Source organism: Taudactylus pleione, unplaced genomic scaffold, assembly GCF_031769625.1.
Source record: "Taudactylus pleione unplaced genomic scaffold, aTauple2 ptg000757l, whole genome shotgun sequence".
NCBI classification, from domain to species: Eukaryota; Metazoa; Chordata; class Amphibia; order Anura; family Myobatrachidae; genus Taudactylus; species Taudactylus pleione.
This window is the reverse complement of record NW_028285159.1, coordinates 3757404-3771084: the sequence shown is the minus strand read 5'-3', so window position 1 is coordinate 3771084 and position 13681 is coordinate 3757404. Positions and strand designations below refer to the sequence as shown.

Sequence of the window (13681 nt, the reverse complement as noted above, 5' to 3'; positions counted from 1 at the left end):
GAACAAGGTTATTTGATGGGAAGATTTTGTTCTCGTTTACATTCCCGTAGCCGCCGGCCTATCCTAATGGCCTGTTGCATAAGATCATCCAAGGACTCAGGAGGTGAATGTTGAACAAGGGTGTCCTTGATGGCCTCAGAAAGACCAAGACAATATTGGCTACGTAGGGCCTGAACATTCCAACTAGTCAGTTGCCCATCTGCGGAACCCTGACGAGTAATCCTCCGCTACCTTCTGACCCTGTTTGAGGGTATGCAATTTGGATTCAACCAAAGCAGCACGGTACGGGTCGTCATACAAAAGGCCCAAGGCTGTAAAGAAAGCCTCGACAGTCTGTAATGCCGCATGGGTTGTAGGCAGTTCGAAGGCCCAAGTCTGTGGATCCCCCTGAAGGATAGAGATTACCAGTCCCACTTGCTGCAAATGAGTCCCTGAAGAGATCGTACGAAGTCGGAAATAAAGCTTGCAACTTTCCCGAAAGTTTAAAAACTGTCGGCGATCCCCAGAAAACCGATCTGGCAAATTTACCTTTGGTTCAAGATGAGGAGCAGCATGTACCGGAGAACGGTTTTCTCAACTTGTATAATGAGTTCCTGGACTTTCTGGGTGAGAGTTTGTATCTGGGCTGCAAGCACCTGGGCAGGACTCTGGCCCTCATTCAGAGGCACTCGCAAAATGCGAGCGGTCGCTCTGAATGAGGGTGGCCGCCTGGGTTTTGAAGTGCGGCCTCCTGGTCGCTAGCTAAGCTGTGCGTTACCACCCACAGCTTTAGCGACCGACCAGGTTGATGGTCGTGATGGTCAAGACCATCGCGACCATCGGGGCTTGCGACGATACCCTAAGGTTGGGTCTCGGCAACCGCAATCTGATCGAGCAGGAAGCTCCCCACTGACATCATTGCTGATGTCAGTGCGGCGGTCCACAAAATGGCAGGCGTTCCTAAGGAACGCCTCCGTTTGTGAAACCACCCCCCCACCATGCCTACAAAACGGGGCGAGCTGTCGATCAACATCGACAGCCGCCCCTTTTGTAGTGAGCTCTGGTGCAAGAGAATTTCTCTCTCACTCCGGGGCTTGCGTATACGCAATGGGGCCGCTGCACGTGCGCAGGGCCTACACATCGACCCGCTTGCGAGCGCTCAGCGCTGGCGAGCGAGTCTGAATGAGGTCCACTGTCCCTGCTTCATGATGCAGAAACTATAACTCCGATATGACTCTTTCTGTATCTAATTCCAAGTGTACCTGTGTTTTGGGCCGACTATAATGTTATGAATCCCACTGCCTGCTCCATGTGAGACCCCTAGAACCCGGCTAGCGAGATCTTCACCAATAACAACCGCCCGTTGCTCCCTTAGAACTATAATACGATTACCGGTACTTAGGTGGCCGCCTGGACTTACGCTCGGAGTAGTAGACGCTCACACAGAGGTACAAGGGAATTCAAGAGATGAAGTGTACAGTTAGAGCTGATATAGGTAATAGTTCTGATGAGTTGGCAATTGCATCGATGATATGGCAATGATACCGATGGTGTGGCAAGTGTGCTGATGTTGCGGCGATGGTGCCGATGTTGCGGCAATAGCCGCAGATAAAGTCTAGGGTATGAAAATGGATTTGAGAGGCGATGGTACGGCAAGTGTGCCGATGTTGCGGCGATGATGCCGATGTTGCGGCATGGGAGCTGCTTGGAGTGACTAAGAAGTCGAATGAAGAATGGTGGCAGCACGGGAGCTACTTGGTGCAGCTAGGAAGCCATATGGTGAACGTTGGCAGCACGGGAGCTGCTAGATGCGGCTAGGAAGACGTTTGGAGATTGGTGGTAGCACGGGAGCTACTTGGTGCGGCTAGGAAGCCGTTTGGAAGACGATGGCAGCCCAGGAGCTGCTTGGTGTCACAGGTGCAATAGTTCAGTGAGTATAAATAGGCTGCAGCACTCAATCAAGCTGCACCTGTGGATGAGAAATCACTTCCTGAGGCACGCCGATCGCCTAGCAACAGGAGCAACAGGAGTAACCCCGTCCTGCCTGGGAAAGCTGTCAGAAAGGGTCAAGTCGTGACACGACTTGTAACAGTACGCCCCCCTTGTAACAATGTAATAGGAAATATAGATCGTAATCTCTACTGGGGCAGGGACTGATGTGAATGACCAAATATGCAGAATATGTGTGCGCTATATAAATAACTGGTAATAAATAAAAATAAATAGTTGTAGTACATCCCTCAACCAAACTGACACTGGTAATTACATTCATTATGTGAATTAGAGCTCCCTCTGCTGAAAATTTTCCCCCAGGCTATGACCCCAGGCCTGTGTCCTATGTCCATTAGGTATGTGAGTAAATCACCAGTTGGTGGTCTACTGATGAATGTTTCCATATCTGCTGCCTAAACACACTATTCTTATTTACTTGACTATATGGACACTTTTTCTCTGTGTATTAAAGGAAATATTTCAGATACATCTTCCAAAATGATATGTTGATAATTTTAGATGCATCATTGTTGATATTATAAGCTATTTTGTTACTGTGCCTGAAGACCACTTATTCCATATAGATTTGATTAAATATGACTACGATATCAGTACTATCCAACATATGTGATTTAAGGGAGAACGTAATCAGGGGTTGGCATCTAAAGGGTCTACTGGATAGCAAGAGGGAAGGATCCTAAAAAGGAAAAAGTGCGTGCATATAGTGAAAAACAATATATGAAGTATGCAGTGCCATAATCATGGTCAGCATAACAGCCTAATGCATACCGCATATACCCCATGCCTCCTGTGCCTTACAGAAAAGGCTTCAGCCCATCAATCATATGTCCATCTATAGAGCACTGTGAATAGTATAACATATTTCTATGCACCACATTACAGCCCTATACAGATTTACAACCTCATAACCCACTGTTATGCCCAATGGCCAGTGCTGCACACAGACATACATCAGACATTTTATAGAATTTAAACCCCATTTGGCCTGATATCATGGACAGATCATGTGCTGAAGGCATTATTATCGTTGCATATACACTATAACATACACAATACAATGTACTGATGTGTCCTCATACACCTAGCCTCGAAACGCCATACAGCGTGAGACGCCCGGTGTGAATGAGCCACGCTGAGAGATGTAGCTTACCCAATTTTCTTTAAATTTTGCATCTTATTTCTGCATTGCAGAAGCAGCAAAAAGCCGCTCACAGTGTACCAGAGACACTGGGCTGCGACTTTCACCACAGGCATTGGTTTTACACACATACAAAGTCGTAGGCGAAGCACAGTGTAACCTGGCGTGAGAAAAAGCCATAACCGCTGCATTGTAGTACAAATGTATCACATCAAATTGATCAGTGTAATCTAACAGAATAGATTTGTTGTTTGCAGTAGCTTAATAGTTGCGAATGAACAAACAAGACGCTCAGTGCAGGGAAGTCGCGCGGGGCCTGGCACGCCAACAGGGGCTGTTTGCCGTGACTGAAGCCTCAGTGTATGATAACTCATCTGTAACACATAAAAGTCTAACAAAAAAAAAAACTAAATTACCAAAGTTTGATTCATCTCCAATTTCTCTCCCAAACTTTAACATTGCTTCTGCTAACAAGGCTTCAGCTTGAGGGTACCCGGGTCCCTTTTCTTGTCCTCGTATCTTTGACATTGTGTTAATCATGCTGAGTTTAGCTCGAGAAGCTATAGATTAAAAAAGGATCAAAAACAAAACACAGGCAGAATAAAAGTTATTGGATCTCACATCACATGAAGGTCAATTATTTAAAATTACAAACTAAAAAATTTAATACTCGTTTAAAAAAAAGCCATACTGACAAAAATAAATACAGTTCAATGAATATGTGTAGATCAAATCGAATCCCCCTTCAATAATAATTGAAATGTATTAATACCCTTCCAGTGCAGCCCATCTATTGCACAGATGACATTCTATGTTTAGATCAGGTGGTAAGAATCATTCACTTTCCCCATATCATATTTTTGACTTTACCCCCTTCTCATTTCCTTTTCTTTTTTTAAGTAATATCATATTAAACGATGATTACCTGGATTAGGTTGCAGATACTCTATTGACTTGGTCATTATTTCCATGACAGCCCTACTGGTCACATCAACTTTCTAAAATAAAAGAGAAAAACAGAAAGTTGCTGAAGATTTGTATTTTTTAATAAGAAAAATAACACAATATTACCTATAAATAGTATTTACCTTAAATATATTAATAGACACATTTTTTGATCATTAGCAATACTTGAAACTTTCCTAAGTTGAAATTACAGTATAAGACACAAAAGACATAAGGGCTGATTCTGAGGAGCTCTATAACTGCACGCAATGGTGATGTTCATGTAGCTCAGTGCTTAATAGCTACTACGCATCTGCAAAATATTCGGATAACCCCTACGGCACATGCAGTGTGTACAGACACACAGACGCTTGTGCACAGGACCGCTGGTAACAGAACTGGCACCATTGGTGTCCCCTGGTGGTGGCTATGAGGTGGCCTGAAGTGAATGCAGAAACATATGTTGTGTGGGTAATATAAGGGGGTGTAGTGGGAGTGTCAGTGAAAGCTGCTGTCTTCTCAGAAGCAGAGCCGCAGAGGCCATGTTCAGGTGGAGACACTGCATCAGCCATTGCTAAGAGCCACCAGAGGTGTTACAGCGTGCGCGGGCACTAAATGTGAGAGTCTCAGGGCTGGCACATTCCGGAGCACTTTAGTACACAAGGAGAAGACTGAAACTAGCATTTGCAGGGTATTGTTGCCACGGCTCGGCAAGGAGACTCAGTTGTGGCCACGACTCCGTGCACCTCTGAATCAGGCCCCAAGTGTGGTGGCCCTCTCTGCTCATTATTAGTTACATTAACCCGACACTTATCTGCTTCTATCTAGATATACTGTAATATGGAATGGCCTGAGTAGTACTACAAGTATAATGGTTGCGAACTCAGAAGCTAAATTGTGTACATTGGAAGCCATTCTCTAAACGAGATTCCGCTCCTAGCACGGGGCTGGTGCAAGTATGGATGGTGCGTCTGATGATTGTGTCGAAAGATGCACCAAGCGGGATTGTTGTGTCTAAAGACACACAAAGTGGACGTAGCAGTCCTTGCACATTCAGACACACTAATGTACACCAGGAATTTGCTTATACTAGTAATAGCAAAAAGTCACAAACACGACTACGCAAGGGACGCAAACACAGGCACTGCTGAATCTGACTCGGAGTCAGCCCCAAATGGGGATACTCCTTATAGATACCAGAATGGGGGGAGATCTGGGCATTAGAACCCTTTCATCTCTGGATTACTTAATGATTTGTGTAGTGTAAGGTGTTATGTCTGTTGATCACCAGATAACAACTACTTGGGGCCACATCTTTTGAATGAGGGAACTTCCCTATTTTCAAATGAGTATGTTCCTGAGTTTGCAGATGCCAGGATGGGAGCGATCAAACATTCATAATGCCTCCACCTCATCGTCTGGCTCTACTATTGTTTATGTAGTGCAGAGTGATAATGTTTGGTTAAAACGAAGGGGCCACAACATTTGAGAAATGAGGGTACTCAGTTTATTGAAGCCATTAAGGTGGCAAATCTATCTCTTTCCTTGGATTTCTTAATGATATCTGCAGTGCAAGGATTATTCCCTAGTGATCGTACATGATCACCAGAGAATAATTTGTCAAGACCACCTCCAACAACGCTTTAAAATATGAGATATGGTAAGAACTTACCCTTGTTATCTCTATTTCTACGAAGTCCATAGGGTTCCACAGGATACCTTGGGGTATAGGTGTGACGTCAGTCGCAGGGCACCAAAGAGTCAAGCCTTCAGCCTCCCAGGATGCACCAGGTCCCCCTCCTATACCCCGCCCCCGGGCCAAGGCACCTCAGTTAGTTACCAAGCCATAGGCCGGAGGAGGAGAAGGAAGAGAGAGAACAAAGATCTGGACACATACAAGAATCACATTCTCACCAGAGGGAGACGGAAAACCGGTGACCAGAGCAAAGCCCATCTGCAGCACAGGTGCGACAGGGCGGGAGTCCTGTGGAACCCTATGGACTTCGTAGAAATAGAGATAACAAGGGTAAGTTCTTACCATATCTCATATTTTCTACTTCAGGGTCCATAGGGTATCCACAGGATACCTTGGGGATGTCCCAAAGCAGTATCCTTTAAGGGTGGGGACGCTCCTGTGCAGAAAGGAGAATCCGCCGCCCGAAGGAAGCATCCTGAGAGGCGAAGGTGTCAAACCTGTAATACCTCACGAAGGTATGGACAGAAGACCACATAGCAGCCTTGCAGATCTGAACTGCCGAGGCACCACGTCGAGCTGCCCACGAAGGACCCACAGACCTAGTGGAATGAGCCTTCAGAGAAGGAGGGACCGGTAGGCCTTCATGAAGATAAGCTTCAGAAATAGCCATACGGATCCAGGCTGCCAAAGTTTGCTTTAAAGCAGGCCAACCCTTTTTACGGAAGCCATAGAGGACAAACAAAGCGTCCGACTTCCTAAACGAAGAAGTGCGGTCAACATAAGTCCTTAAGGCCCGCACAACATCCAAAGAGGCCTCACCCACGGAAAGACCCGGTGAGTTAAAGGCCGGAACAACTATTTCCTCGTTAACATGAAACTGGGAAACAACTTTGGGAAGAAACTCGGGCCGAGTGCGGAGCACTGCCCTGTTCCCATAAAAAACCAAGAAAGGGGGTCTACAAAAAAGAGCCCCTAACTCAGAAACACGTCTGGCCGAAGCAATGGCCAGAAGGAAAACAGTCTTAGCTGTTAGCCATTTAAGATCCACTGAGCCCAGTGGTTCAAACGGCGGTCCTTGGAGAGCCCTCAGGACCACAGCCAAATCCCAAGGCGCCACAGGTGGAACAAAGGGCGGCTGAATGCGGAGAACACCCTGCATAAAGGTGCGCACATCCGGGATTGTAGCAATCCTACGGTGAAACCAGACAGATAGGGCCGAAACCTGTACCTTCAAAGAAGCAAGGCGAAGCCCATGATCTAGTCCCGCTTGCAGGAAGGCGAGAATCCGAGACAGACGAAACTCCCGCGGTGCATAATCTCTCGGTCGACACCACTGGAAGAACGTATGCCACACGCGATGGTATATCCTCGCGGAAGACGGTTTCCGAGCTCGTAACATGGTACGCACCACAGAGCTGGAAAACCCCCGGGACCTCAGCATGGCCGTCTCAACAGCCACGCCGTCAAAGACAGCCGAGTCAGGTCCGGGTGAAGGCAAGGACCCTGAGACAGAAGGTCCGGTCGTAGCGGCAACCGCAGAGGACTGTCCACGGACAGACCCTGAAGGTCTGAGAACCAGTGCCGTCTGGTCCACGCGGGAGCTATCAACAGGAGCGTCCCTCCTTCCTGTTTGAATTTCCGGATTACCCGTGGAAGAAGGGAGACCGGAGGGAACAGGTATGCGAACCGGAACGTCCACCGGACGGACAGAGCATCCACCAGAGACGCCCCTTCGTCTCTTGTGCGAGACCCATACACCGGCAACTTGTTGTTGTGCCGGGACGCCATGAGGTCGATTTCTGGAAGACCCCACCTGTCCACCAGTAGTTGAAAAACGTCCGGGTGCAGGGACCATTCCCCCGGATGAACATCCTGGCGACTTAGAAAGTCCGCCTCCCAATTTAGCACTCCCGGGATGAAGACCGCTGATATGGCCGGAAGATTGCGCTCCGCCCAAACCAGGATCCGAGAGACGTCTACGAGAGCCGCCCGACTGCGAGTTCCTCCTTGCCTGTTTATGTAGGCCACGGTGGTAGCGTTGTCCGACTGGACCTGCACCGGGCGACCCTGGAGAAACCGCTGTGCCTGCTGGAGAGCCTTGAAGACCGCACGGAGTTCCAAGATATTTATTGGAAGCTCCGCTTCTGTCGGCGTCCACCTGCCCTGGAACAAGTGTGGACCCGAAACTGCTCCCCAGCCCCGAAGACTGGCGTCCGTTGTCAACAGGACCCAATTTGGAACCCAGAACGGACGTCCCTTGTTGAGGTGGGTCGTCTGTAACCACCACGCAAGGGACAGGCGAACCTCCTGGGTGAGCACAATCGTCTGGGACTTCAGAGACTGAGGCAGCCCGTTCCACTTGGACAGGATCAGGTGCTGCAGAGGTCTGGAGTGAAACTGGGCGTATTCCACCATGTCGAACACCGACACCATGGAGCCCAGTAACCTCATCGCCGAGTGTAAGGACACCCGGCGGCTGTGCAGGCAACTGCGCACCCTTGACTGTAAAGCAGAGATCTTGTCCTCCGTCACGAAGATCCTTTGCTGTCCCGAGTCCAATAAGGCTCCAAGATGCAGAATCCTCCGAGACGGGATTAGAGTGGACTTCTGCCAGTTGATTAGCCAGCCGTGCCGTTGCAGCAGTGCAATGGTCAGGTCCAAGTGGCGTAACAGGAGCTCTGGAGATCCTGCCACCAATAACAGGTCGTCCAAATACGGCAACATGCGGACTCCCTGCAGCCGCAGAGAAGCCGCCATGACCGCCATCACCCTGGTGAAAATGCGTGGTGCTGTTGCCAGGCCAAAAGGTAACGCCCGAAACTGGAAGTGGTCGCTGCGGATTGCAAACCTGAGGAACTGTTGATGGCGCAAAGGAATAGGGACATGCAGGTAAGCGTCCTGTATGTCCCATGACACCAAGTAGTCCCCAGGTTCCAGCGCCAGAATGATGGACCGTAGGGTCTCCATCCGAAACTTCGGGACCCGCAAAGACTTGTTGAGTGCTTTGAGGTTGAGAATCGGACGATATGACCCATTGGGTTTCTGTACCAAAAATAGATTTGAATAGAAACCCTGGCCCCTCTGGGAGAATGGAACAGCCACTATAACTCCAGCCTGGAGCATAGTGTGCAATACCTTCCGCAGCTCCGTAGCCTTGTTCCGGTCTGATGGGAGACCCGTGGTGAAGAAGCGAGCCGGGGGTCTGTGCCGGAAGGAGAGGGCGTATCCGTGGGAAACCACCTCCAGAACCCAAGTGTCTGTCGTAGTGGTCGACCAACACTGGGCGAACTGTAGCAGGCGGCCTCCCACCCTGGGATCCCCCAAAGGGAGGCCCGCACCGTCAGGCCGCAGGCTTGTCATCTGGCTTGGGGGCCGGACGTCTGGTACGCCATGCCTGCTACCGGGGCTTGACCGATTTCTTAGGGCCAGCCTGTCGAGGAAACGACTGTGGTTTGGGCCTGCCCTGGGCCCTAGATGACCGAAAGGACGATGGTCCCGAACCAGAAGGAGCAGCGGCCGACGGGAGACAAGCCGATTTGGCTGCCGCCAGCGTGGCCACAATCTTATCCAGATCCGGACCGAAGAGAACTTCTCCGGTAAACGGCAACGCTTCCAGACCTTTCTTGGAATCTGCGTCCGCCTTCCAGGATCGCAGCCACAAGGTGCGACGAGCAGCTACCGCTGCTGAAGAAATTCTAGACACCAGAGTACTAATGTCTAGAGCCGCCTCGTTGATGTAGGTGGTCGAATCACGGAGATTGCCAATCAACTCCGCCTGTTCGGCCGGACAGTCGGATTCAAAAGAAGCCTCTAATGAATCCGCCCAGCGCTCCATCGCTCTGGCAACCCAGCAAATGGCCATAGCCGGCCGTGCTGCCCCCCCTGCAATGGAATAAGCGGACTTCAGGCAGATTTCTACCTTGCGGTCCGTAGCATCCTTAAGGGAGGACATGGATGGCATCGGCAATGTGGCACTACGGACAAGACGGGTCACGTGAGAATCCACCTGTGGAGGGGATTCCCACTTAGCAAAATAATTATCCGCGAACGGATAAGCCACCGCCAGGCGTCTCTGCGGCTGGTATCTTTTGCCAGGTTGTTTCCACGCCTCCTCTAAATGGTCCACCAACTGACCCGAAAGAGGAAAGACTGTGGCATCGCCCTTCACATCTTTGAAAAAGGCATACTTAGATTTAGCCGCTGGGGGAACTGCGTCCTCAATCACCAAGGCTGTGCGGACCGCCCGAATAAGTCCAGGAATATATACTTTGGACTTAGCATCAGCGTCCTTAGTATGGAGAGGTTCCTGATCGTAAGGATCCAGAATCTCCCCATCATCAGACGTCCCTTCGTCATCCTCATAAGGAGCGGACAGAGACGCCACCGGCCTTTTATGAGGCCGCATCACAGACTCCCCTTGCAACACATCCGACAAGTGCTGTACAGAACTCGTCAGGGAGTTAACCCACGCTGGCTCCTGAGAACCCGGGAGCGGGGAAATAGGGAAACTGTGGGGTACCACCATTTGTCGTGGGAACCCCTGCATGGGTGACGACACCACAGACTGCTGGGACAAACCCATCGGAGTAAACGCGGGCTGCGGAGCTAACTGGCCCACTAAAGCTGTTAACGCCTGAGCGAAACAAGCCCAGGGCGGCTCCTGTACCGGTGCTGTAACCGTAATAGGCCGCGCCATGGACAAACACTGCCGGCAAAGGCCCTCCGCGCTACCCTCCCCCTCCGCTAACGGTACTTTGCACGTGGTACACTGTAGCCGGAGGGGAAAATCACTTTCAGACATGATGGCACCACGTATGTGACCTCTCTCACCAATTAAGTATTAAATAGGCGAGAGACCACCCTGCAGCACCGCACCGCAAGGGCTTTAGCAGAAGAACAGGGACAGTAATAAAGCTGACAGTTTAGAGAAGAAAAGTTACAGGCAGCGCTAGCACAGTCACATACAATGCAGAGAAATAACAATTCCTGCACTAACAGCGCTGATCACTCAACTACACAGACACAGGGCCTGGTAGGACACAGCGCTGCATACACAGACCTGAGCCACAGCGGAGGAGAGGTATGCGGGGGGACCCAGACCACGATGCTTCCGTCCAGCGCTTCCAGCAGCGTTCACCATGCGTTCTGGAGAAGATGGCCGCCGAGGAGCAGAGAGGAGGCTGGCCTGGGGGAGGAGCGCTGCCACAGGACCAGTCGGCAGCATGCAGAGAGGGCTGTGTGCAGCGGGGGAGGCGCCGGCTGTGAGACAGGGAAGGCGCGCTCCCCTGGCATGCATTTAACCCCTGGGACGCCGCAGCGCTACCGCTCTGCTGCGGTCCGCTGTCCCAGGGGGTAGTGGAAGCGCAGGTTGGTCGCCTGGCTCCACGCTGCAGCCAGTCCCCAGGGAGCCCCCTGCCTGGGGACTTAGGACCATGTGATCAGCGGGGACCCACCGCGGGACCCCGCTGCTTACCTCTGTCCCCCTTGAATCCGGCCATGGTCCAGAGCATCTGGGGTCACCGCTAGCTGTGACCCCAGACGCCCACCAGCATCCCCGGATCAGTACCGGCGTTCTGGTACCGGCGGGGTGTAGGGAAGACAGCATGGACGTCAGGACTGACTGTCCATGCTGTTCATCCAGATGTGCAGCCACAGCTGCATGAAGAAAAAGCTTCAGGGGCTCTTCTAGCCCCCACTCCAACAGGTGCACCCGACTCCGGCCGGGCACCAAACTAAACTGAGGTGCCTTGGCCCGGGGGCGGGGTATAGGAGGGGGACCTGGTGCATCCTGGGAGGCTGAAGGCTTGACTCTTTGGTGCCCTGCGACTGACGTCACACCTATACCCCAAGGTATCCTGTGGATACCCTATGGAACCTGAAGTAGAAAGAGGAGGTTCTCCCATATTAAACAAGGTTACCCTTGTGTTTCTGGTTGACAGGTTTGCAGAGATATATCCCTTTTAGTGTGCCTTCTTTAATTCCCTGGCACTTTACAGTTTCCTGCAGTGTTTTTGCTGTGAGGGGACAGAGCTTAATGATGTTATCATGTCCATCCAGCAACAGCTACCAGCAATGGAAGGTTTGTTAGGCGAGTTTTACTACCATTTGAAATCATGTAATTCTCAAGATGAGTGGGACTCATCCTTCATTTTATATTTTTAGTGGTTAGAGAGGATAATATTATATAAGCATATAATAAAGACCATATCGTTTTTCAAATAAATACAATGCGTTCAAGTTCAATGTACTGTAGATACTAGCAAATTTATCTTTATGAAGATGGAGAGACATTCACTGTTATCATGTTGGCAGGGGATTGTGTGTTTCCTGTCAGAGATATAAGGGAAAGACAGCAGGAGTGTTAATGACATAGTGCAAGACAGAATTTCAGTGACTCCGGGCTCCTAAATACCACATGTGGTGCTGTGAGTAAGGGGTCATTGTGATGCACCTGCATTGTGTATGTCACAGCTTTAGTCAGCGTGGTGTGAGCCATAATTGTAAAAGCCACTTTGTTGTGGGGATAATTATATTCCTGGGTTATGAAATAAAGAATTACACATCTCTGGGTTGCTCACAGCAAACTATTATAGCACAGTTTCCCACATTTCCTCTCTGCTGTCTATTTGTAATTTTCTTTGTGCTCCATAATTAAGTTACAAATTATATCGCTAACTTCACTGCAATCCTTTGTTGTGTCATTATTATATTTAAAACTGTAAAAGGTACAATTTTCTTCATTATCCTTCATTTAGCGGCACATAGCAAGCAGGGGGAGGAAGGCACTGCTATTCAGTTCCTCACTGACAACACATATGTATTTTTAAACTTTTCCCGCCCTTAAAATATTACTTCGGTGGGTTTACCTGCCCAAAATTACAGGGGCGACACAAAAATGTAACTCTGGAAGATGGGTTTGTTATAACCCAGAACACTATTGCCAAAAGCCTTAGGGGTCTATTAATTAAATTCTGCGAAAATGGGATGTTTTATGACTGGCCAAATTATTATGACCACTAGGCGATTATAAGCAAGGTAGTTATTCTGCAGATAATGCTGATGTAGGATGTCAATCTGTTTAAGAATGCTTAGGTGAAGGCATGCATAGCCTAATGAATCTATCACTAAGGAAATATTAAGTAAACAACATGATCTGACGGGTTTTGAATGTGGAATGATTGTTGGCGCTCGCAACAGAGATGCGAACATTAGCAAAACAGCTGCACAAGTGAAATGTTCAAGGGCAACAGTTGTTAAAGTGTACACAATAGTGGACCGGCAGACAAAGATCTGGGTCTAAATGGAATTCGTGTGGCTACTGGATTCTTGAGCGGAATGGAGTGGGCAGACTTGTTCAGTCCCATAGAATCTGAATCATGGACCAATTCAGATGGCCGCTGAACGAACAGTATGGGCTACAGAAGCAGAAGGCCTTTTCATACGCCATGGCTATCTGCTGCAAACAGAGTGAGATGCCTCCAGTTTGCCCTGGAGCTGGACAGTAAATGATTGAAAACAGGTCATGTGGTCTAATGAATCACATTTTCAATTACATCATGCAGATGGTAGGGTGAGGATATGGAGACACAGCATGAAAGCATGGATCCTTATATCATTGTCATGACTCTTCAGGCTGGCGGAGGCAACATATTGGTTTAGGGCATGTTTTCATGGGAGTGTCTGGACCCTTTGATTTGTGTGGATAGTAGAATCTATGCCTAGAAGAATTAATGCCATATTAAGGGCAAATTCTGGCCCAACACTAGCCTGGTGGTCATAATAATTTGGCCACTTAATATATAAGAAGGACAGCGGTGTTATTTCTACTGCCTGCTGTACTCTAATGCCTGTCATTTCTGGATAGCAATAGCAGATTAAATAAAGTATTTTTTCTTATAGGAAATACTGTA

At 49.1% G+C, this 13681-nt stretch overlaps 1 protein-coding gene across 1 annotated transcript in view; it reads right to left on the bottom strand.

Annotated features, from left to right (window-relative positions):
* SH3GL2 (SH3 domain containing GRB2 like 2, endophilin A1) overlaps window positions 1-13681 on the bottom strand; it is a 173829-nt gene that overhangs the window by 48789 nt on the left and 111359 nt on the right. The window contains exons 3-4 of the mRNA XM_088457317.1: window positions 4056-4128; window positions 3547-3690 (exon numbers count right to left, since the gene is read on the bottom strand). Of these exons, the coding sequence (XP_088313443.1) occupies window positions 3547-3690; window positions 4056-4128 (217 nt within the window). The remainder of the gene's footprint in view (window positions 1-3546; window positions 3691-4055; window positions 4129-13681) is intronic.